Raw genomic sequence first — 26646 nt, forward strand, 5'->3', positions numbered from 1 at the left:
TTTCTTTTGGGTACTTTATGCATGATGGTCTACCCCTATACAATGTTTTAAGGAACTGAAGAAAAGATAAGTGTGACGGAAACACATTTGGACAGACACACAGGGAAAAAACTATAGTTCCTCACTGACCTTGTCAGTAGGGTGACTGATTAGTAGTGTAATTAAATGTGATTTTCAATTTGTCCTATTTCATGTTTCTTGTGTGTACTGATAAAAAGGAAAAATCTTTGACACTTGACAAAACCTTGCATTTCCCAAATATGAACTGAAAAAAAAAAAAATTCAAGGGAATCTCTGCAGTTAATCACATTACAGTACAATAAAAAGCACACTCAAATATTGTCATGGATATAAAATGATCCACATATAATTTTCTCCGCATTCTTTCTCAGGATAATTTCATTTTGTAGTTAAGGGAAAAGTTACTATTATCTTTGTTTCTATACATAGATGAAAATCTGGAATATACAGTACAATAATATATACCTAATATCAGTTCTACTTCTGAAAACTAACAACAAATGTTTAACCTTGTTGTGTGGAGACAGCATGTTCATATATTTTGAATTTTAAAAATTACAAAAGATCTAAGGCAGGGGTTCTCAAAGTGGTCGATATCGGCCCCCAGGGGTCACAATAGGACCATCCAAGGGGGTCTATGATTAGTCAGGGGGTCAAAAGTGGGTCGATGAATAAACTTGTCGTAGAATTAAGTTACATATAATCGTACATCTAAAGTTCCAAACATATTTTCTTACAAGGTGTTACTTTTTTTTTTTATCATACAAATGTCAAGTACTAAACTAATACTACTCAAATTGATTCTGACATTTTGAAACTTCATAAGGGGGTTGTGGAGTTAAAAAGTTGGAGAACCCCTGATCTAAGGCAAAGAACTAAAGATGGAAAATATACTAAACTGACAAGCTAAGGGTGGAATTGGGGAAAGTCTAAACTAGGTATTCTTACCACCTGTAAAAACAAGAGAAAGAAAACAAGACAGTTCCTTAGATTGAAAACTAATACTGGTGATACTCATTCACTTTTCAATACAGAATAGCATATAGCAGTAAAAAAAAAATTAATAATAAAAAAAAAAGTTATTCATGATGCCACATGGCATGCATTTTTAATATTATATATGTATATATATTATATATTATATATATATATATATAATTATATGTATATATTGTATATGTATATATGTTATATGTTGTATATGGTGTATATGTGTATATGTTGTATATGGTGTGTATTTGTTTATGTATTATGTATATATGTGTATATGTATATTGTATGTATATGTATATGTATATGTATATGTATATATATATATATATATATATATATATATATAATATATATATATATATATATATAATATATATATATAATATATATATATATATATATATATATAGTATATATATATATATATATATATATATATATATATAAATATATATATATATATTATATATATATATATATATATAAATATATATATATAATATATTATTTTTTTTTTACTCAAGATAACTGAAAATCTTGTAGATTGTATTAATCTACTTGTCAGTCTCCCTTGAAATGCTTTGGCATTTTTTTACCACAAATCATACTCGATTTCCCAAAGACATAATGAGGGAATAAGATTAACAAGCATGAGCTGACCATCAATTAATCAAAACAAAATTGCCATTTTTACATTATAATTTTAAAATGAACAGTAAAAATTAGCTTTTATACAAACATTTACAAGAAATGATTGTGAGAAAAATGCAGCATAAGCACTTGACCGCAGCAATCTTTTTAAATGTAATAAATTTTATGCTGGAGGTTTAACACTTATTCTTCTGAATATTCTGCTCATACCTAAAAGCCTGTGGTGTGATCACTCATGACTTAAAATAACCAATGCAGTAATGCTTTTGTATATTTCAAAATAATACGTACATGTCAAACTTTAACAAATCCAGAAAGACATGAACCTGTCACTTAAACTAGATCCATTCCAATTGCAGATTTCAAATTTCTTCCACCTAAAATTAATTGGATACTAATTATTGCATGTTTTAGCTTGTATGGGACATAAATGTTCTCTAAGCATGAAATTCTATCCTTGATTGGCATTGTAGCCTTTGGTCAACAATCTCACTTATTTTTTTGTTCTAAAAATGTGGGCAACTTATTCTAGAAAAATATTTCTGACAAAAGTTTTTGCCTTAATTGCCCATTTTTCAGGTTCAGCTACCCTATACAACAGAAAATCAAGTTCATATTAATCATCAGCACTATAATTACAGGAGTTTAACAGTACATCACTAAACATAAAAACACCAAATTTACAACAGTGGCCCACAGAGTAAGCAGTACGGGACATTGTTAACCGGCTCATGTCTGTAAATGATGTGTGTACATTTCTTCCCCTTGTGTACGCATGTAGTATATAAACATGACAGCAAAACTGACAGTAATCAGATATTCTACTTAAGGTGCTATCCAAGCCTTCATGTAATTACTATTAAATCACTCCCAAAAACAACAGAATATAGTTGTCGTAAGGACAAAAGCTACAAAATCAACCATAGTACATAAGTTTTGTTTGCTCATTATACTCCAAGCTACCTGTGCATTTCACATTTTAAACTAACAGAGAAATGAATAATATAAGCAAGTGAGCAACAAGAAAATTTATATACCATATGGTAAAAGAAATAGAAAATAAATGTGGGTTAGCTGATGAGAATAACAGAGGCAGGCAACAAAAGACTAAGTTTTGGGAGCTAAGGCAGCATAAAGCACATTATCGTACCAAGGTGGCTGAGAACTGAGGCACAAAATCAGGAGATAAAACAGGAGCCGACTGAGGGGTAGTCAGCTGCAAAAGAAACAAATAAAATGGTAAAACATTCATCCCTTCCCACCCTTTATTTTAGTCAAAATTCTTAGACTTTCATGAAAATAAAAAGAAACCCCTTTCTGAAAAATTTCTATAATCTGTATTACATATTGTTTTTGTAACAAAAATAAAAAAATAGTATTGCTTTTGATAAGCATTTACAGTGTACATATACTTATTTTGTACTGGAGCTGTCCATCTGATGAGGAATAAAATATAACCTTTATGAAACCCACACAAATTAAGATCAACTTACATAAAAGTAAGAAAGTACTAATGAAGAGGTATGTGGCCAACCCTAAAACTTACAAGTGAACAGATACTGCTCATGTTGAAAACACACATCCAATCATTTTCACTTAACATCCCTGAGATTTTATATAATTTATCACAACACTATTGGAAATTATAATTTTAAATCTTAAAACCTGAAAAAAATTGTTTCACACTTCTGATACTTAGTAAACAAAGTCATATTAGTTTTTCAACTCAAACACTAAATCGCAACTGCCAAAGTTCTATAAAAAAAAATAAAATAAAAAAATAAACTCAGAAAAACAGCTCCTGAAAACAAAAACAAGCTATGTAGACATACAGCATAACAAATTCATTTAGCTCAAACAGTCATGAGGTTCTGACACAGCTTATTTGTTAAGGCTCTAATTTCCTTCAATTAGCATATAACTGATATCACTGACAATAACTATGAACACTTGCCTCTGACTCTTATGAATTGTTCAATGCACTCCGAATCTCAGAAAATCTTCAACAATTTTATCCTCACTGAGCTTTGAGTAGGTTTAGAATCCTTATCCGTGTCAATTAACTATTTTCCAAACAATATGCTGAGGTTAATACATGATAACAATAACCAACTATGTCACCTAGCATCCAAATGGTATATTATTTCAAAACCATTCATAAAAGTCATCCTCACAAATATGGCGTCAGTAACATAAAAACAATATCATTCAGCTTTCTGCATAGACTGAAAACTGATTAGCAATTTAACTCTTCATCCATCTCAATAAGCACCTAATAAAAATCCTGTACACCATTTAAGGGAATCATTCTCACTTGTGTGCCAGTTTAATCACATTGAAGCAAAGCCAACTTCCTACTCTTGACACATCATCCTTCTAACGATCATTTGTTCCTCACTTTTCAATTCCTGCTAAACATGTACCTCTGAGAGCAGTGCACATGAAACATACAATATTTTCTTTTCCATTAGTGAACATGAAGCAACAGAATTTTTTCTTCAACAAAATCATGTTGCCGATTGCAAAACTTTCAAGTTATTTTACCAATTCAAAAATAACGCTACTGTACTGCCTAAACCACACATCATTATGGATTGTTAGTTGCCAATTTAGCCATGAATGCAAGTAGTGACATAACATTAGTACCTTGAAGCATCTAATACTTAGTATAATATACTGTACATTAAGCAGAACTTATTTTAATGAATTAAGAGTATTCATGCACTGTACTATAAAAATTATTTTCAACCTCTCTTCAGATTAGATACCTGCGGGATATAACAGCAAAGAGCCTGAGTGATCCCTTTCCTTCTACCCTAAAAATTGGCGAAAACCATAACAAATACGTAATAAAACTGAAGTATAGGACTTTATCGCAATGAGATACTTTTATCTGAAAATATTCACAATTAACAAAACTATATCAGCAACATATGGAAATTATTATTATTATATATATTATTATAACTCACCTGTTGGATTTCAGCAGAAACACGTTTGCTGGAGACCTTACGGAAAAGGGATGTCTTGCGCCTTTTTTCATTGGATCTCCTGCTCTTGCCAGGCATACGCTTGGCAAGTTTTGAGGCTCCTGGGTTTCTCTTACGTCCACCTGTGAAAACATGCGACATAAATTTATTACAAACTTTTACAAATCTTAAGTGACCCAACTCCAAGATAAAAGTTGAATGTCAAAGCAAAAATAAGAAAATCAGGTAAAAATTAAAAAATTATGATTTTCATACCTGTTCTAATTGATGTCTGATCTAAAGGCATGGATCTTAACGATGCGTGATCTGTTGAACTCATCAACAATGTTACGACTTGTGTGTGGAACATTCCTTGTATAGATTCTCCATTGATGTGTGTTATAAGGTCACCTGGACGCAAACCAGCCTCAAATGCTGGACTACGCTGATCAACATCCTGTTACAAAGATGATTTTGGCTTTGAGTAAAATAATTAAATTCAAGTATGCAATGGGATTTATACTCTAAAAACTAAGGTGTTTAGAATTTCTGGATAAGAAACTATATAAACATAGAAATGTCTTAAAATAATTATTTGAATAATAAAGGCCACCTTAATTATGCATAAAAACTGTCCCCAAATTGCTTCCATCACAAAAAGCAAAATAAAATCAGTCTTAGTACAACTTTAGCAATGAAATATTTGCAACAACATATTTTGTACTCATGGAAATGACCAAATAGAGTATTGATAAAATCTAGTTAAAGGGGTACCCAAAGAGGAAACTTTTGAGTCTGAGTGTAACATTCAACTTACTATTAATCTAAAGTGTTAAATGGCTTATCTCATTAGAATGCATTTCAATAAGTAGGTGGGAAAAATAGGATACATACATCACTCTTGTAACATTACTAAAATAATGTTCATAGGCATAAACTTATTTTGAAATTCTATTATTCCAAACAAAAAAACCCTGCTGTCTAGCCTTAGGAGAATATATGTAGTATTTCTTTGTCAGTAGTTTTGTTAAATTTCTAAATAATAATATAAACCCCCGTATTTATGTTCTCGAAATTCGTGGACTCACCTATTCGTGGATTTTTCTTTGGACCATATTTACCCATTATTCGCATGAAATTTGCAGGTTTGTCCATCGATAAATATGCACTAATTAGCGTATTTAGATAGTTATTTTCATGACTAAACAAATTTTTACGATGCTGTATTACTCAGTTTAATAAGGTTAAATTATATCATATAATAAAAATAATAATTCTCTCTCTTAAAGAGATGTATGTTTTTTGTATGCTAAATAAAGGATTTACTAATTTTCAAATATTCATATTAATGTAAACAGTAATAATATTAATTCATTAAACAAAATACTAAATTAGTAAGATTTTAGTATAAATTAAAAAATCTGTTTTGGCTGGCAGTGTTAAAAGTGTATGTATATATCTTTAAGGGTACTACTACATTTATGATCAAATAATACTTTACATTATTCATTTTCAAATAATATTAAGTTTGAGATTAACAATAACAATAAAATCTCTCTCTCTCTCACTTGCGTATGTAAATTGTTTTGAAGTATAAATAAATGATTTACCTAATAACTAATTTTCAGATATTAATAAAATTAATAATAAGAGAAATAGTGATTCTCAGTCATTTTATCCACTTCAAAAAAAAATTGTCAACTGTACATAAATGTACTTTTTAAATTAGTTCATTTTATTTTTATTTTTACAGATTGAACAGTCTAATGAAACTCCACCCACGGAAGGTGATGGAAGATAATAGTCATTAGAAGCTTGAACAGTTTTAACTCAGTTTAAATTTAACAGTAAATCTGCTTGTTGATCTTTGATCTATAGCAAATAGTTATTACATGAAAATATCTCCGTCCTATTCTACATAATGTCATTTATAACATAACTACGGTAACTGTTTACCATCGTACGATGGTTGAAATACAAGCCAAACGGATATTGTTGTTATCCAATTCAGTTGTACTTAGGAAGAAGAAGAAGAATAAAAAATTTCTTGTTCGGTTGTTCATGGCTGCACACATTTATGCAACGAGTATAACGTTAAAACAATACTTTCATCATTCTCTTTTGCTGCTTCTGAACTTATTTAACTACATGGGATGAAGTTGAGCTATTGTAGTCTGGTCTCTCTCACTCTCTGATAGTACGCTGCTCCCTGCACCCATTGTGAGTGAAATTTTAAAATACTGTTTTAAAAATATTATAGTATTGGTATTAATTGGTAACCCAATCGTAAAACTGAATTATCGTAACTTGAACACTACCTGTACACCGTAAAAAACCTTATTGTATCTTTACATATTCTTTCTATTATCTTTACATATTCTTTCTATGTTTTTATACAATATTTATTTAGAAATGTATTTTCCTTGTTTAATAACATGAAATTTAAAAATATGATGTGGCATTTTGAGGGTTGGAATGGATTAAAGGCATTTCAAGTATTTTCAGTGGGGAAAACTGATTTGATGTGAGAGGAAATTGAGCTACGACTCGGCCATGTAACGAATTTCGTAGGTTAAGGTACCACTGTAGTAGACCAATAATAACATATTTCTACTGACTGGGACCAATTTCCAACAGGGACTTACCATTACCAAGTGATGAACAGTATAATAATCAGTATCTCCATAATACACCCTAATGGCTCGGATAGTAAAGCCGAAGCCCTGTGGGCCACGACGAATGATTGTAGGAGGTTTAAGGGAATTAATGAAAGGAGCAATTTCCCTTGACGGAGATGTATCACGTGACGAGGCAGTGCTAGATCCTCCTGGTGACTGGATGGGCTGAGGCATGCTGTCTTCTGAAAGCAAAAATCTTTTAAAATTTTGACAAATGTAACTTTGCACACACAAACCACAACCAATATTATGTGATTAAAAATCAGACATTAAAAATACCTTATTAACCTCAATTAATATTTTTGAATGACAAATCACACTTCCATTACCTGATATTTATAGAGCTCTAAACAAGCAAGACGAAAAGACACACACACACTTCTTTGGCTAAAGCATATTTTACTGTGTGTTTTTGCAAGTTGCAACCCATAATTATAGAATGAAAATTAGGAGTTTGGAAACATTCTTTTTGTATTTTTAAATAAATCTATTTTGAGAGACATGACAACATACCAGTTGGAATCATCAGTGATAATCCAGATGCTGAAGCACTCTTGATGACTGGACGAGATCTATGCTTGACTGCTGGTGACACCGGGGGGATGTTTACACGAGGCATTGAGAGATGCTCAGAAGCGCCGGGTTTCTCATCGACTGGTGAGAGCTCTCGCAAGCTCACACCCTCCAAGCTAGGGAAGAGCAGACTGCTTGGCATGTTATTTTGAACATAGTTAACAAACATTTACATGGTGGGCTACCATGAAACACTTTAAAAATGATGAAACAAAAAAGAATTACAACTATAATCATCAAAGTACTATACTAGTGCAAGTGCAATTTAATTCGAAAGTAAAACACAGTGATATAATGAAATAAGGACAATCTAAAACTAAGAGAACAGAAAAGTGAAGGCTCAAAACAGTATGTGCAGAAGAGAGAAATGTAATTAATAAAGGAAAAAACTGGTTTTAATCAATACCTTAATAAATCTTCTTCCCCTGATATTGAAAATCTTGGTAAGGACTCTTTTGAGTGGGAGTGAAGTCGGCGTCTTCTCTGGACCTGAGGTGAGACATCTTCACTTTCTGTCTGGGATGACTCAGGAGTACTCTGGCAAACAGGAACTCCTTCTAGCTTACCTCTTGTTCTGAACCAGAAAATGAAAAATTAAATAGCAAACATTACTTTCATTAAGTATGGTATTTTGCAATTATGCATCATTATACACAGGACAAAAAACATTACATATAATTTTAACGTACACATCAGGGGTTGCAGGAAGATCTCTGTTCTCTGTATCAGGAGTATTGGTGGATGACTCAAGAGTTGAACGAGAGGATTCCGACTGGTCACTATGCCCCGAATCCCCTCTGGACACACTACCTCTTCCATCACCCTCCGTGGGTGGAGTTTCATTAGACTGTTCAGTCTGTAAAAATAGAAAAAAAAAGAACTAATTTTAAAAAGTACATTCTATCAATTTATGTGCAGTTGACAATTTAGAGAGAGAGAGAGAGAGAGAGAGAGAGAGAGAGAGAGAGAGAGAGAGAGAGAGAGAGAGAGAGAGAGAGAGAGAGAGAGAGAGAGCGCTTATACCCAAGTAATTTAATAGTTTTATCACATAAAAAGGGATTTTGACGAAGGAAAATTCTATTTCTGGGGGAAGACCTGTGTTGCCTGGTGAAAAGTTCCTGTAGCTCACTTTTCTAAGTATAAATAGATCCTAAATATACCAGAGAAAAAAGTTAGCAAAGTATGCCGAGGTTACTACCTTCGCGCGAGCAACCAAAGGGTGTCGGGTATAAAGTACAAGGCAAGTGGAAGCCACTATTCACAGGTTTTCTGCCAATTAGAAAATTCCTTTCCAAAATCCCTCTCACGGTAAGAGCCGTTGCAACGGTTACTCCTCCTTCCTCGCTCTCGCTACTACTACCCGACTCGCGCGCCATCTGCATTCCTGTTTTTAGCTTTGAGACAAAGTGCACACTTTTTGCTAAGCTCCCAGGATTTGCTTTACATTTACGATGTCGGCTGCAGAACTTCCTCCTTCTTCCAAGTTGAGTATTCTGATTTATGTTTTCGTAATGTATATAGTTGCGGGGCCTCCCAAATTGGCCTTCGGCCCCTTAGAAATGTATTAGGGGGTCGTCAGCGTGTCCGCCATTTCGGGAGCATCATCAGAACGCGTGTAACTTTGGTACACATATTTCCCTTTTAACTTTAACTGAGATCAAAAAAATTTTATGCATACAGTCATCAGACGTATCTTATATTACGTGCTTAACGATTATCCCAGTTAGAATGGGTTCGGAGAGAGGTCTAACGCGCTCGTGACGTCCTCTGGGGTTTAAAGAAAGGTTGATTAGTTATGGTCTAGTCCCCCACCCGCCCCCAGCTTCTCATGAGCGGGTTAGTGCCTATCTTGGCATAATATTTCCATATTGTACATGTAAAATCGTTAGGCTACTAGTAGCCTATCGCAATTATCGCGGGGGAGCAGAGAGAGAGGTTTCTGTCTCCCTCTCCCGGTGTAGCATGTGCATGAGTTATTGTTTAAAACAAACCAAATAGATGTTCAAGTATACAAGTTATTTCATATTACTGATGGGGTTGGAAGAGTTGCTTTCCGCCCCCTGGCTTAACCGACCGTGAAAATGACAAAAATTCAGTAATTTGTGAACATTTATAATACGATAATATGACAATACAATATAATATACAGTATCTGGATACATTAAGTAAAACACGTTTTATTTACTTTAAATATGTGTGCACTTTGACTTTTTTAAATGGCCACTATCAGTGTAACACTTGACAGCATAACTAAGCCTAATGTTTACACACATTTGGTAGCTCAGGTCACTTCTGGTATCATGCATACTCCTAAAATGAATTTTCACATCAAGCAGGACCAGAAATGGCTTAAGGAATTGTTAACCTGTGGTGATAATAGCGAGCAGAAAATTAATTTAGCTAGATGCAAACAAGCACATGTACACACACAATAGCTAATTACAAGAACTGATCTTTCTGCGGAGTACCGTGAGCCAAGAATATGATCACAATCATGAAAAATAAAGAAACAAGGCTGTGACTGTTGTTGAAGGAATAAAAAAAAAATGACAAAACACTTTAAAACACTTGAGGAAGTATGAAAAGGGTTTTGATCTGGATAAATGAAAAATAGCGCATAGTAGTATTTCTGAGGCCATTTGTGAAAAACACAATGTAAAATAAAGTTACTATACACAGTAAATATTTATGTTAAATCTAATTCTTGTTTTTTTTTTTATACATTATTAAGTTGTATAAATGTAAAATACAAGCCCACCTTCATAAAAATGCCTTTTAAAATGACCGTGGCTGGGGTAGTCTGGTACGTATGAATTCACTTGACATTATTCTTCATGAAAAAAATTTGTTTTGTAAGCATAATTTTTGGCACTAGCTATATGTGTCCTAATATAAAATGATGCGAATGGTAGTTCTCCAACTCCAGCAAATGAGTTTGTGCATTTGTACGTACCCTATACACACGATGCATTCATGTTTTAGTGTTGTAAAAATAAAGTGAGAAAAACTCAACCATAAAGAGCAAAAATGTGTGACCAACCAAATCAGAGTAGGTATTATGCTTTAAAAATGCATACAGATAGCGAATGAAAACAACAAGCTTAATTTCCATCAGAACAACTGGATTTTAGTTAAAATCTTAAGTGAAGACATACCTGGAAGCTCGTATCAGTTGGTGTATCTGTAGAATGTGTACTGGCAATTCTGTGATACCTTGGAGAACATGAGGAAAATGAGGGGAAAGCTCCTCCTTCTGGCTCACCCCCTTCTTCACTGTCTTCTTCCAATTCATGATTGTAACGATCAAGGCGTGCTGAAAGAATAAAATTGGTATTAACAAATCATATGCATACATACATACTGTAAACTTGCTTTTTAAAATTACTGTACACAACTGTTATACTGTTATAAAGCAAAAAAGGTAAAATTAAAAAAACAGTACCCAACATTATCACCCAACGTACTGTCAAAGTAACTTGTATCTTCATCATGGTCCAACTGAGGTACAAATTCTGCCTTCATTCTTAAGAGAGAATCCCAGTCAATACTCAGGAAGAATATGTGTTCTTTAACCTCCAGCGCCCCACCAACTGTTCCTAAACGATTCTATGGGGTCTAGTGGTGCAGTAACGCAGTGATCAAGTCTTTAGCTTCTTCTGGGACCATACCTTCATCTTCACTTGGCCATTCTATATCGTCATTTACCGTATGAGCAAAAAGTTCCTCTGGTGTATCTCCAAAGAATGGGACACATCCAATGAGAAATTCATATAATATTACTCCCATAGCCCACCAATCAACTGGTTTTCCATATCCTTGCCTATGAAAAAAAAAAAAGTTTAATTTAGTAACATTTCATGAGTAAGGTAATTTGATTAAACATGGTGTACAAAGCAATATGCAAACTATCTCAAGAGAGACCAGAAACGACATAAATTATATCTGTTACATAAAATTAGTCTGTTATAATGCTGCAAAATAACCAACTTCAACTTCAATCCAAATATAAAAAAAAACACTGAAAAATACAAGTCCAGTCAAAATTTGCTTATCTCTATGGCCAACTCACAATTCCCTACTCACCTCAGTATAACCTCTGGAGCTATGTATTCGGGTGTGCCAAACACTTGCTTATCTGAAAACTGCCTGGTCTCTTTATCAATGTACCCTTCATAAAGGTTAGTTGCCAAGGACATTAATCCCATCTTACTTAAACCAAAGTCAGTGAGCTTAATGTGCCCAAGAGCAGTAATCAATAAGTTGTCTGGTTTTAAATCCCTATGTACAATTCCATAGCTGGAAAAATAAAAATATACATAATTAGAATTCTTCATCATAAACAGATTATCTAACACAGGTTGCAAACGAAATTATACATCAATGTTCATGCAGTAAGGCCAATTAATTCATGGAAAGGTTAAATTCTTCTGAAGTTTTACCTGTGCAAGTACTCTACTGCAAGAACTGTCTCTGCAAAGTAGAATTTTGCCATATCAGGTGGCAAGGGACCCATATTCTTCAGAAGTGTGGCACAATCTCCTCCTTCTACATACTCCATGACAAGACATAAATGACGCTTGGTCTCAAAGCTACAGATCATCGACACCACAAAAGGATTATCAGTAAAACTCATGATATCTCTCTCATTGAAGACTTGCTCAACCTTAAAGAATGAAAAGTACATACATAAATTTACATATGAAACTGGTATATGGTAAAATACTGCTTAAAGTATTCTTAATTTTTCATTTCAAGTTTTTTTTTTTTAAGAAACTATAAGTTTGCCAAGATATCATTCCCTACACACTGACGTCTCCCTTATGACTGGCTAATATCTAAGGGATCTGATTTCATGAAACCAATTTTTACATAAAGGAATGTATTTAACAAACCTGGTTTCTCAGCATGAGATTGTGTTTGCTGATCTTCTTCATAGCAAAGCGCTCCTTAGTAATTTTGTGTCTAACAAGGTACACTGCTCCGTAAGCTCCATTAGATATAAGCTTGATATTTTCATACTCCTCCTCTTTAGGAGTAGGTTTAGAAGGTGTGGAAGACTGTTCAGGAGAAAATTCAGATGAAGTTTTGCTGACACTGCCAGCTGCACTCTTGTCACTAGATAAGCTCTCTTCTAAGGGACAGCCAACTGTCAGATCATCACTCAATTCTGAAAGGTTTCATTAATTTAAACCATAGAAAATTTGAGTAAGTCAAATAACTTTTTCTTTCAGACTTACTAGTTTAATTTGCACAATTCTGTACAGCCAACCTGAGAAAATAACAAAACCAAACTAAGAAACTTCAAAGAATTCACAATTTAATCTTATTAAGAATTTGTATACAGTTATGGTAAAAGTTTTGAAGTTTTGTTTTTCCTTTTCCCAATTTTTCAATAATCAGTGAACTTATTCCTTACACAAAACTCTACACTGTTATTCAACAAAACTTTCCTTACCTGCTAAGGGGTCTCTGTTGAGACCCAGTTTTGTTATAATATACTGAGGGATGTCAGTCTTGATTCCTTGGTTTGTTCTTGCCTGACCCTCTGCTTGTTCAAGCAAATGATAAAATTCTTCTGGATCAAACTCCAAACACTCAAGAAGTCTTGCTGGTCTTGAAACTATCAGTAATAGCTTTTTAATCAGAGATGTCAAGTGGGCTGCAGCATCTGGGTGATTTCTCTCTCGGGTCTGGGAAAAGGTTGATCATTGATATGTTAACAGACTTTACTTTTTCACAGATAAACATACAATCAAAATAGTGTATATGGTGCCACAAAAGAATCTGTAGCTTTATGATGGAGGATATATTGCACCTACCTCTGACAAAAGCTTCTCAAGGTTCTCTGACAGTTCATAGAAGTATCTGCTGGTAATCAACTTTTCTTGTGACTTTTGAAGACAATCTTTAGCCATTTCCAGAACTTGGTGATGTACAAAACGAGCAATTGCTACAGAATCTTGCGCTATATCAGGACTTCCCTGTACTTCTAAAGATTTATTGTCCTCTATGAAAGTCAGTAATCTTTCTTCCATCTGCTGTGTGGCCTGTCAGAAAAACATGAGATTAGCAATGGTCTGTCATAAAAACATAGATTAGCAATAAGAGCTATATTTAAATTCTGACTATATGAAAACTCTTGAATTACCTAAGTAAACTATTTCTCTAAAAAGTGAACTACGTATTTGAACTTACATTTCTGACCAATTCACAATTCTACAAAACTTGACAAATATTAGGCAAATAACTATGTTAAAGAAAAACTGAAAATTTAGCATCATCAATCAAACTAGATTTTTATTTCATAAGAAAATTAAAATTTATTCTTAAATTTTTACTCTTAAAACCACACTGAACCAAGACATCTTCAGAATTGCAAATTTGATAAAAAAATAAAAAAATGGGGTTACTAAGACAACCAGGTAAGCCACTGTATGTGTAACTACATAGTGTAAAAGTGAAATTCTTAGTGACAATAATTTTCAATATTTCACTGATCAGAAAGAAAATAACCTTCATTATTCATCCTTAACTTACCTTGGGGAAGCGTTCTTTGTACAATGTATTCATCATTATAATTTCATTGTCAACCACAGGAGATCGAATAGGACTACTGCATGTGGAAAAAGAGAAATGATTAATATGACTGTATTTTAACAATGAATTTTTCATTTGTATACTTTATATACAGTGAACAATTTTACTACTATGAATAAATTTTTTTTATAAATATCTTAAGAGATATCTTCTCTTTACCAGATGAAAATGCAAAACAATAAGGATAATATACAGTACTTAATAATTACATCAATACTTGTAACTATATAAAAATTGAAAATATACAGTACTATCATGAAAAAATAAAGCAAATGACAAATCAGTGCAAGATAAACACAGGTGCAGACCAAACATAATATTAAAATAATCAGTAAAACCAAATATAAGTGAAATAAACAAAATACTTTAAATGGAAACAAAATACTTTAAATGGAACAAAGTATAAGCTAAATGAAGAGAAAATGTAAACCTTCATACAAATACAACCAATCAACATTTAAGCAATATACCTGATAAAAAAAAAAGGTCTCTAGGAATATTTCTATTAAGATACTATGCAGTACAATATATAAAAACAAAATGCTTAGATGCTACATTGACCAATAACAATACTGTAACTTGTCTTGCTTTACTGTACAGCCTACCAACTGACTAACATCTATGGACAACACTAACAATTGATGTAATGATGCACTATTCAGAACTGTGGCACTGCACTAAACCACAGACTATTTGTCGCGGAACATTTGACATTTCATGACAAGTGACTCTGATTTCAAAATTTCACCATGACTATCAACACAAAGAAAATAATGAATGGAAAAGCTAGGAGAAGAGCAAAAGAATAAATACATCTAGGAAGAGACATTCACAATCCTGAATCTCTTCTTTCAGGGCTTTAGGACAAGGCTCCAGCAAGTTAGGGGAAAAATAATTGGAAAGAAAGGGACCTAACACCTTTAAGTACAAAGTTGAAAAATTAGATAATTTTTTTCTGTAGTTGGTCTGCCTACTTTGTATCATGCAAGAAGAGCTTTATTGGCAACATATAAACCCCTCTAACACACGACTCAGATTAGGTGATAACACCTGATCCCCACACGCACGCGCGCACACTAAACATGAGGATTATAAGGAAGGTGAGCAGTACAACAAAGCTGGAAAGGAAAGTGCTCATCAATCTTTATTAACAGGAAATACTATTTAGGCATGACTTTTAAGTGTATTATAGATATATATAAATATACAGTACATATGCAATACATATAGTACATACACACATAAAGGTATATGCAAGTAGGTACGGGTGCTCCTTTCCTTAAGATGGGATTACCAAGAAACCCATCAGATGTGGAAATCATAAGTTAAAAAAAGAATAACTTAACTGAATATCACAGAATTACCTATCTTACCAAAAACATATTCACACTTGTAGCATGAAGCTGGGCAAAATTTCTAGTGAAATAACTTTTGAAAAAGAGAGGAATATCTATTATAATTTATTGAATACTGAAAAATATTTTTTCTATCTTAAGCTATCCTACCTTCACTGTGCATAGATCACTTACCCAAACCTACAGCAGGGTATATTTATGAAACACCAAATCTACATTTTAAATGTTAATAATTTTAATTTTACAAAAATATCATGTAAGCCAAACGTAATCCATTAGCTTTTCTGCAATACCCATTAGCAGCAGGCATGTCATCACCACCATGTGAACTTTCTAACTCAAAGACCTACTATGGCTTGGTCCTTGAGCTAAAGAGTATAGTTCTGACTGGTACGAAAATAATGCTTCTACATCAGGATACACAGGGCATAGATGGGATAGTTTCCACAATACCGTAACTTCTTTTGCTGTGCAAATAAAACAAGCTTAACAAACCAATTTTTCAAAAATCTTCTGCTAGCAACGGGTTTTTGTTTTTATTGGTATTAATAAACAAGGAGCATATGATTTCTTGCCTTCTTGAATGCTTTACACTCAGGAAAAAAAAAAAGAAAAAAAAAAAAAAAAAAAAAAAAAAAAAAAAAAAGTAAGTAAGTAAGTAAGTAAGTCCCAAATTACACTTCCATCTAAATCCAGCATTACAAGGTCTTGAACGCCTTGAATTCATGAATTTTCTCAGGTTCTAGAAGAATGAAGATACATTCCAGTATTGTTTCCAGACCAAGCATGTTACATCATTAAATATATGACCTGGTAAAAATTTTCTCCAAAAACTACCTCCTCCTGTTTGGCTCTTCCATAAAAAAAAACCAGCATTGTTGCCTCAGTGCTAACCTCCACATTCTGGAAATTATGACATCTTTTGCAGCACTGGAAATACTCATGACTTTCTGTAAACATTTGCTTGTATATTATCAAGAACATCAAGCATATTGGCGATAGGCTAAGTAAGTAATATATGCTTAAGTAACTGATCTGTCATTTATTTAACAATCTCTTTCTTATAATGTCACTTGGCTGAGCTAGTTCCTGTAAAGATAGCACAAAACAACCGATGTGATGATGGTTACAGCAACACTGATCTGCTTCTTACCACTAATGACTGACAATGTCTTCAATTGTGAGTTCTAAGTCCCATGCTTATTCATTACTGGCTTGCTGCTTTCAAGCTAAGTATCTTGAGTTCAAGTCTCCAAAGAAACTGAATACTTCTTTATTGTTTCACTAGAAAAAGAACGCATTTGTAGAGATTTCGATTGCAGAGAAAGTGGAAATTCAGTCTAACTAAAATTCTGTAGAACTTTTATTTAGTTGGTGAACATTAAAATTTCATTTAGTTAATTTTCTTTCTCTAAAGGACTGTACAGGTAGTCATTTTCTGTTAAATGTACAGCATATCTAGGTAACCATTAAACAGCCAGCATTTTAAGAAATCCATCACTCCTCAGGTCCGGATGTTGCCAGATTTTTTAATGTCAACCTGTACTGCAAATCATAAACATGGGGGCACATAAAATCAGAACTTTTGCTGAAAACGTGTACTGCTATTACATGAAAGTCTTTGAAAAATCACAAGTTGGTAAATTTTAAGTCAAGGAGCACCTGTATAGAATATATATACCACTGTATAAATATATACACAAATAATTCCCTATGAGACAAAATTGTGGTGTGGCAGAACAACAGCAAGCAGGGTCAAGGAAGAAGGATGGTGTATTCTCATATCTTACTCAAGTGTGGAGATGCAGCAGCCCAGGCAGACTAGAACCGCACAAGGTGAAGAAAAACAAACCAAAATTATTGGTCAAGTAACCAAAAAGATGATGTGTGTGTGCCACTAAAAGCAGCATTTAAATGTCAGCTGATTAAGCAAGTGAAGCAGCTGTCAAAACTGTACACAAGTGGCTCAATTACCCACAAAAAATAAAAATAAATTAATAAAAAATAAAAAAATAAAATAAAAAGCCAGCCCAGAGAAAAATCAAGGCAATAGGATATGAAAAAAAAACATTTGAAGTCAAGAACACTTACTCAATTAACAAGAAAACAAAAACTGAATAGCTTCAACAATTCTGTAAAGGCACTTTGCAAAAAAATTATGACAACAGACTTGAGAAATTCATTTTCACTCAATACTGCCACAGTGGTAAAAGAAACTTGAAAAATTATTGAATCCTTGTTGAAAAAGTGTGTTGAATGGAGAGAGAAAAAAAGAATACAGTACTGTGTTAAGTGGCAACATTCGCAGATGGGATGGGTTTGTTAGATATCTCCAGGTGCAGGTTAAAACACTTTCTTTTACAGTGAACTGATATCTTTCCAAGCAAAGGGAGGGAGGGGGATAAAGAGGGAAATGTATCAATAGTTTCCTCAACTGCCTTAGGTGCCACATATATAATTGAAAAAAATTAGTTTCATCTATCATTAAAACAGCTATGGGCTCAAGGCAGGTCAGAGGAAAAGGAACACTGCTCTTCACATAAAAAATACAAGAGATTTTGGCCATGAAAAACAGTAAATTGGGCCACTAATGACTATTATCTACTTTTGGATACAATGAACATCCATCAAGCATTGCCTAAACAAGAAAATTCTATCCTATTAAAAAATGCTAATACTTCTTTTGCTCAGGCTATGAAAATTTTGTTAGTTCCCAAATTTTCTTTGTGTCATTATAACAAGGAAATCAAATCCTATCATCCTAAAAAATTATTATACATCACCCTCTTCTCAAACACAGCTTCTTGGGTCATCAAAGGTTTTCTGTCAACTCATGAGAAGAGTAGTAGTTGTTTATCTTATAATACCACAAAGGTGGAATGGGAATTATGATCCTTTACATACTAGTGTAAAGTTGTCAAAAATTGAAAAATCCACCATACTGTACCATATTTTGAGAAAACCCAAAGTAAAAATTACACTGGCACGACTCCTGTAACATCAGCCATATATTTAAGGTAGTTTGATGCAAAAATTGCAAAAAGCCTATCAAATTATTAACTGCATAATACTTACACAAAGAAATGACAACTTTCAATAACCCAGGAAACAATATTCCAAAACATATGACAATTGTCATAATTATACACGGTACTAAAGTATCTCTGCTGAACCAAAGCCTTAATATATATACAGTAGTACTATAAAAAAATTAAAGTTTGGTCATACCTGAGGGACCGTGAACGAGGACGATTCATGGGAGAGCGACGGCCATCTTCATCGATGGATGGGTTACTCTCCCCTGAGGAGAAATGACGGACGTGGGAATGTCGAAGCTCCTCGACAGCTGGAGAACCAGTGGCAGAAGCTGTGCCAGGCCCAGGGGCTTCACTACCCCCACTTGCTCCTGCCACAGCTCCAATTTGGTGCAGCCTTTCCTGACTTGAACACTGAGACTATAAAGGAAAGTCAGTCAGTTAGTACTTCTTATCCCCCATCAACAGTATGTTGCATGTAATTACCATAACCCTCAATTTCTACGTAAAAAGAGCCAAACCTTGAATCAATTGTGATTTGTACTTTGGTATGAAGGTGAAAACCTGACAGGTCAGCTGATATTAACTGTTAGTACGTAAATAGATTTTTCTAATTAATTTCTCCCGTTGTCAATGAGCACAGCTATGAAAAGAAGTCCTCAATATTCACTTACAGATACGTTAGAAGATCCGGGAGTGGTTCCATATCCTGAGGAAGGAAGAGATGCCACAGACCAACGGCGGCCATCTCGACTCTTGACTGGGGCAAAGGCAAAGTGCTGCAGAGGGGACATATTCCTAGGAGATTCCATAGGGCTACCTGTAAATCAAATCAGATTTCAGTAAAACTGCTATATTTTTAAGAATAAATCTTTAGTAAGAATAAAACCCCAGTGCATACACCAAATGGTTGCTGATGGGGTTTGTAAGACAGTCCCTGGTTATTGATGGGGGTTCCATTCCCAATGGCGGGACAATAACCGAATATTAGCAATAACAGTGCTGGTCCATGGTTATCTGAACCAAAAATCCAGTTATTGTCGTCGCTAGACAAGCACTGTAAAACTGGATTACCCGATAACCGGAGACTGCCAAGGATTTTCTTCAAAGTTTTCAAGCTATATAATGTCAAGTCAGTGTCATTTTAAAGCTGAGTATCAGTACTTTTTTGTAGTGTTAAAAAAATGAAGTAAAAACAAATAGTAGTGGGAACTCTTCACCTAGTTGTGAATAAAGAATTGACAAGCGCAAAGTAAATGAGATTTGTGGGTTTATTCTGCACTACAAAACTGCAGTAAATTCCTGTTTATGCCAGCTACTATGCAATCAAAACAAGAGATGCAAAAAATTTTTATGATTCCTGATTAAGAATGGCTTTAGTTATGTTCCTCTGACGTCATTTAAAACAAGTTACATTTAGGTGTCACTTTAAAGTTGCAGAGTTACCCTTAATTCTAATGTGATAAAAGAAACGTAGGGTCAAATTTAACAGGTCAAATGGGTGAAAATTTATCTGTAAAAAGTCTTTGGTAAAAATAGTTTTTTTTGGTTTTTGTCATGCAATTCTCTGATAAACTGCCTTTTGAGTGGTATATATAAAAGTAGTTTATTGCTATTTATTTCAGCTACTGCAAGAAAAGGACTGAACATCTTTTCATATACCTATTCAATGGTTGACTTTGCTCTTGCAGCTGTTTAAGATCATTCAAAATTTTACTCACGCTATAACTTTTTCTCTCAACACAACAATGCATCAGGTAGATATTGTAATATTTATTCCAAATGCTGTAACTTACTCTGACTAAGGGGTGAGTGGCATCGTGGGAGGGTTGGAGAAGTTGTTGCAATGAAACTCTTCCTCTGACCAGGAGGCACCCGACTACCACGACGAACCAAACTCAGTTCCTTCTGTAAAGCAAAGACCAAATTAGTTTCATATCCTGCATAAAAAAATCATAAATAATGTTTAATATATTTATGTGCTTCAAAACTCATGTTGAAATTATTCCAAAAAAAACATGATTTATACTGATCATGTACAGTAACCATGAACAACTGCACATTATACTACAATAAAAAAAAAAACACAGATTGATGTATACATAGCAATAAAGATAAAAAAAAAAAAAAAAAAAAAAAAAAAAAAAGCCATCCAATAATGTCAAAGAAAATGGGTTTTGTCTGGGAGAATTTTATTAACAAATCTCAAAAGAACAACAGATGTAATGGTAATCACTACGACATGAGATCTAGTCTTAAACTTCTTGCAATGAAAATATGAAATTTACCTAACATGACGCATATTGCTCTGGTCTTCACTTCCGTGATACATGAGGTATGGTACATAAAGGAGATATCTACTTTAACAGAAAGACAATAAGCTATTGGGGATATGATTACAACTACATTAACAAAGGACTTATCAAAAGGATATATCAAACAGGTAAAAAAAAAATCTTGCACATTTATACTAGTGATCTGCCCATGCTCGCAGTTATTATGCCATGTCAGGGCTGTCTCAAAATTTATTGAAGAGATGATTGCCTCACCAGTGCACGCGTGGTGTTTGAAAAAATTGCTTAAGTGATAAAACCTAACCATAGCCGACAATCAACAAAAGATTTAATGACATTTTGATCACCAAACCAATGGCAAACAAGTTATCGCTAAACAGTTCTATAATTAGCAAAGGATAAGACATGCTAAAAAAATAAAGTAAGGGGAATCAGGCATTCAATAGTGGATCTTTAATCAATTTCCATTGAGGGTGACTGGAGGAAAAAAAAGAAAAAGAAAAAAAAAATCAAACCTAGCAATGTAAATGTAAAGAGGAAGTAACCTAACCCCAAGGTTGTTTGTCTTACTCTTAAAGGAAAGAACTTCCCCTAATTGGTTCCTAGTTCTTGTAGAACTTGAAGATAAAAAGAAACTTGTTTGGTCTGTTGCTCTTGACAGATGTCTGTCATGTTTTCTTTAAATGGGACCAAGTGTATTCTCAATAAAAAGACCATAATAACTAGTTAAATTGCCTGTGTTTACACAGTTTGGCCAGCTGTATTACTGCATTTACAACTCTCATTAAACAGAACCAACACAGGCAAAAAAAATCTGCTGGTCTATATACATATTACATTTACAAAAATCTACCTGTTTCACTCCTTGGATTCTTCACCTATTGTAAATAAAACATTAGTGTGATTATAATTACACATTTCTGAGAAAACCATGACTAAGGAATAAAAAGAAAAATGAGGAACAGAGTTAAGGAATTAGTCTAGGATAAAGCTAAGAGAACACAACACTGACTTCTCTGTGCGTGTCAAGATCTCTAACCAGTGACAGTTTGTTTGCCGCGCAGTGATAAACAGGTGTACCTTGAAATGCATAAGAGAGGTGACAGGGAGGGGAAGATGAAGGGCTGCCCTCGAGGCAGCCTGACGAAGAGTCGAGTCTGAGACTGAGCGGGACATCCCACGCCCTGTCATACCCACACCCGCAACCACTGACTCAGCGTCGGTGGCTCGGGGAGGTCTCAGGGGCGGCAGTTGATCGTCAGCCTCCCCAGTCACACTCGACCCGCCTCCTTCACCAGGCACAGATCCCGACCGCACCAACGGAGAAGGCCCGTGGGGCAACGTGGGCGTATGGGCGGCCATGGGAGTGGCGGGGGTGGAACTGGGGTGCTGCTGCTGGTGGGGGTTAGGATGAGGAGGATGAGGGTGGTGGTAGTAGTAATGCTGATGCCAAGTGCCCCCCATGCAGTAGGCGCGGATGGGCGGAGGACCCAGCACTGGGGTGGGTGCCGGGGACGGCCGGCCGCCCACCACCATCACCGCGGAAGGAGAGGAGGGCGGCGTCCCATGAGGGCTGCTGAAGATGGTACAATAAATCAGAGTGTAAAACTATTATAGAAGTCCTGAACCCAAAGGGAGAGCCTGCAATAACACATGACGTTTCCGGCAACCGAAAATTTGATGGACGAAAATTACAAAATGTCTTGCATCAAAGTGTCAGTGATTCTTAGTCTACCGGCGTAAATAATAAAACATTGTTAAAAAAATCTACTCCGGTAAGTACTTTTCGTGCATAAGTTTGGTTTAGCTGAAGAAGGGTCTCATATAATTCCTAAGATGCTTTCCCTGAACTATACGTAAACTGTGAGTTACAAAACTGAAGATAACTCACGGCAAAGAGATACTAATATAAAAAAAAACTCCCGTGTTGACCAAAATAATTAATTTATACCTATATCGTAAGTATAATCAAAGTCCTACAAACAAGGAAGATAAATATATGTAACAAATACATAAGATTTATAGTTAGCACTTGTGCACTGAGTCCCATTTTACATAGAATGCTTCACAAAAGTGGCAATAAAATTTGCAACAACTCTGTGATAAGGATTCATCAATGGCAATCAGGCAAAATCTACCGTAAGGCTTGGATAGAATATGCAAAACTGAGGCTACAAAACAAACAGGGTCAACTAAATCATACATTAGGAGGTTTAACGCAATGCGACTTGGTAATAAAAGGGTACACACTTTCTTCCCTCAAGCTTGCAATTTAACATTCACATATTACTATAGTTATGCAAGCATTGGCTTCTTTATACATTCAGTTTGTTATCATATGCGAAAGACAGAACATTTTTAAAGTCATCTATTTAACCCTTAATCCATTTACTGGCAATTAGCTATGGGCAAGACCGCAATGAACATTTACGTTAACAACACTGATGCAACATAACTTTTATTTTGAAGTGTACAAAAGTCCAGGGACACAGCAATGATATTTAAGTGATAAATAGATAAGTCAGTAAGGTCTAAACCTGATCACTTACTCAGTTTAACTAAGCAGAAAAAACTACTCCTTTTTTTCTAATAATTGTCAAGAAATTTTTTCAAACTGGATTTTCATTTTACTCATTAATGGTCTCCAAAACATTATCTATACTATAATTTTGTTCTTCTGCCAAAGAGCTCACAATCAAGAAAATCAACAATGTAATAATGCAGCAGAAATAAATGTACATTAAAAAAGCTATTGTATACCTTATATGATTATTACAAGCTTAAAATACAAATTTTAGGGAAGAGTGGTTTATGTTATTAAAACTGGAATATTTTTACTGTTGTCCCCCTACCAAAGAGATACGTTCGATTTTTTTTTACTGGACCATGAACGAGCTACCCTCAACATTTACGACACACACGTTTCTATATGTTGAGAAAAATTAAATACCTCCTCACTATGTTGGAAAGGGTTAAAAAAAAAACCACACATCATCGTTTCATTAAAAAAATCTTTTATAGAAAACAAATCCGACTCACTGCTGTCACCCAAAAACACCAAGAAGTTAATTAACTATAATGAGATGATTAGACACAAGTAGAAGTTAATCCACAAGAGGTTAAGCACCAAATCCAATCACGGGAAAGGGGGTGGGGGTAAAACCTCCCTTACCTGGTACCGACCACAGGAGTATGGGCTGTATGGCCGAAATCTGAAGAGGTGTTCGAATACCCATTCCAAGGTGGTTGTTTCCACAGGTTCGAACACATTTGGAACTTCGCAGAAAACACCCATTTTCTTTATGTCAGTCTGCAGGTTGCTTAACAAGGTGAAATGTCGGAATTTGGTGGTTCAGGTTTTTGTTTTTTGTGGTTCAGGTTTTTTCTTTAATTATTCTTTTTTATTCGTACGAATCAATTGGGTTGCTGCTTTCCAAGGGATGGTATCACAATATCCTAATTGGTGAGGATATACTATCTATCAAGCACGAGATTTCTCAGAAAAAACAACTTTCACAGTTCCGAGCCATTTCTATGGTGCCAATAAATTCTGTCATATGAAAAACACTTTCAGTTTTTAAACAAAACATGCCTGTAATGTCAGAAGTACTTTAGTTGACATCGACGAAATTTTCACTGATGACATTCAATGATGCACAATGATTACGACACTAATATATACTACTGATAAAATAATGTTGTAAGTGTTTACGTATTTGACAAGTTTCACTGCCTCCAACCGAGATTATAAGAAAAAAACGAAACTTCAAACAAAGAAACAACTCATATACAAAATACTTGCGTACCTAGTACAAACGGCATACAATCATACAATGCTGAGAATATATTTGTATCCCAAGAGCTAAGAGTTAATATATACAGTGCTGTGTGTACAAGATGAAATGGGCCCGTGAAACCTTGCATACTCCAAACGAAGTCACATAATTCAGCATATATTAACGGTTTGGCTAAGTATAATCCATCATAGATATATGATAGAGAGAGAGAGAGAGAGAGAGAGAGAGAGAGAGAGAGAGCAGAGATAGAGATAGGAAGACGAGATTCAGCTAAGCACTCAACTTTAACAAAGCCATCAAGATATGTCAACCCTCATTACCAAATGGTTTATCTAGACTACTGCAGAACGACACTCCTACAAAGAACGCCTAGTACGGTGACCGAATCCCCTACAGACCCGCCGTCTCTCATCCATGGACGATCATTATTGTCCTGGAATGGGCTACGTTATAAAATGGTCTCGATCGAAGCGACGAGTTTCCCCATACCCTCATCTCGGGCTAAGCTATATATTTTTATCTTCTGAGAGAGAGAGAGAGAGAGTACGAAAATCATGATCAACATCCCACTTGATTTGACTATGGCTCCAAAAGTCCACTTTTTCTTCTGTTATTTCAATATAAAAAAAAGGATAGAAAGAAATGGGGTAAGCTCTTTGGCGGTGGCCTGGCCCCAGATGAGGGAAAAGAAATTCCTTTCATTTTCTTTTAACAATAGGAATTTGTTTTTCTTGTTTTTTCTTTAGGAAGGAAAAATTCTCACATCAAATTAAAGATCCCTCGCTCTTTTTTTTTACGAAAGTAATTGCGGATATTCCTTAGCAAAGCTTATGTCGTCTCTTGAGTGTTTGCCTTAAGTCATCGCATCTTATTCTCTCAAATAGATATTGGTATATAATTCCTTCCAATAATCATAATCCCTAAGAGGCGCGCGCACACACAAAAAGGACATCCTTCAACATCACCTACAATACCTTTTGTCTGTAAAGTTTCATTATCCAGAGGCTACGCACATCTACACTTTGCCTAACCTATCACTTCCATGAAACTAAGCAGAAGAAATTTTTTTTTTATTACACGAATGACTTCACAACCTCTCTCGTTCTCTCCTAGCCTCCCACCTACTTCCAACATCTCCGACCAACTTCCCCCCCCACCCCCACCCACTAAATGTTACCTCTGTACGTACCTTCCCCAACCCCCCCTCACACAGAAAGACAATCATTCACCGTTAACCCCCCAAATGCCTGTGATTCGCACAATCATCCAACCATACCAAGGTTTCCCTTTCTCTCTCTCTCTCTCTCTCTCTCTCTCTCTCTCTCTCTGGATATGAAGCAAGTACATTGGCATTTATAAATAATAATTTTCCTAATTTGCATATTATCTGAACGGAATAGAGAGAATCTGCGTCTTAACCTTTACGAGTTCTCAGTCCCTCGGGGAGAGAGAGAGAGAGAGAGAGAGAGAGAGAGGTAAGTGGTCATCTTCCTTTCGCACCATCAGATAGGTCTAGAGACTGCGAGGATCGAAAGTCAGATCTACGTCCTGTAAAAGCCAAGGTGGGTTGGTATCTTTTGCAAAGCATCGCCTAAAACAGGCAACTCCATGATCCGCATATCATGTCCAATCCTACCCTCATTGAGAGCAAACTCTGAGTACACTTTTTCTTCTGTATGATTA

General features: G+C 34.7%; 1 protein-coding gene across 1 annotated transcript in view; it reads right to left on the reverse strand.

Annotated features, from left to right (window-relative positions):
* The window catches only part of LOC135221797 (microtubule-associated serine/threonine-protein kinase 3-like), an 896960-nt gene that overhangs the window by 13873 nt on the left and 856441 nt on the right, over positions 1-26646 (reverse strand). Inside the window, 17 exon segments of the mRNA XM_064259649.1 lie at positions 4638-4777; positions 4911-5091; positions 7280-7491; positions 7826-8016; positions 8292-8459; positions 8575-8741; positions 11041-11198; positions 11350-11705; positions 11969-12181; positions 12325-12548; positions 12778-13052; positions 13341-13575; positions 13705-13932; positions 14423-14498; positions 19066-19292; positions 19547-19692; positions 20669-20780. Coding sequence (XP_064115719.1) covers positions 4638-4777; positions 4911-5091; positions 7280-7491; positions 7826-8016; positions 8292-8459; positions 8575-8741; positions 11041-11198; positions 11350-11705; positions 11969-12181; positions 12325-12548; positions 12778-13052; positions 13341-13575; positions 13705-13932; positions 14423-14498; positions 19066-19292; positions 19547-19692; positions 20669-20780 — 3309 coding nt within the window.

The sequence above is a fragment of the Macrobrachium nipponense genome, chromosome 3 (assembly GCF_015104395.2).
Source record: "Macrobrachium nipponense isolate FS-2020 chromosome 3, ASM1510439v2, whole genome shotgun sequence".
In the NCBI taxonomy this organism is placed as follows: Eukaryota; Metazoa; Arthropoda; class Malacostraca; order Decapoda; family Palaemonidae; genus Macrobrachium; species Macrobrachium nipponense.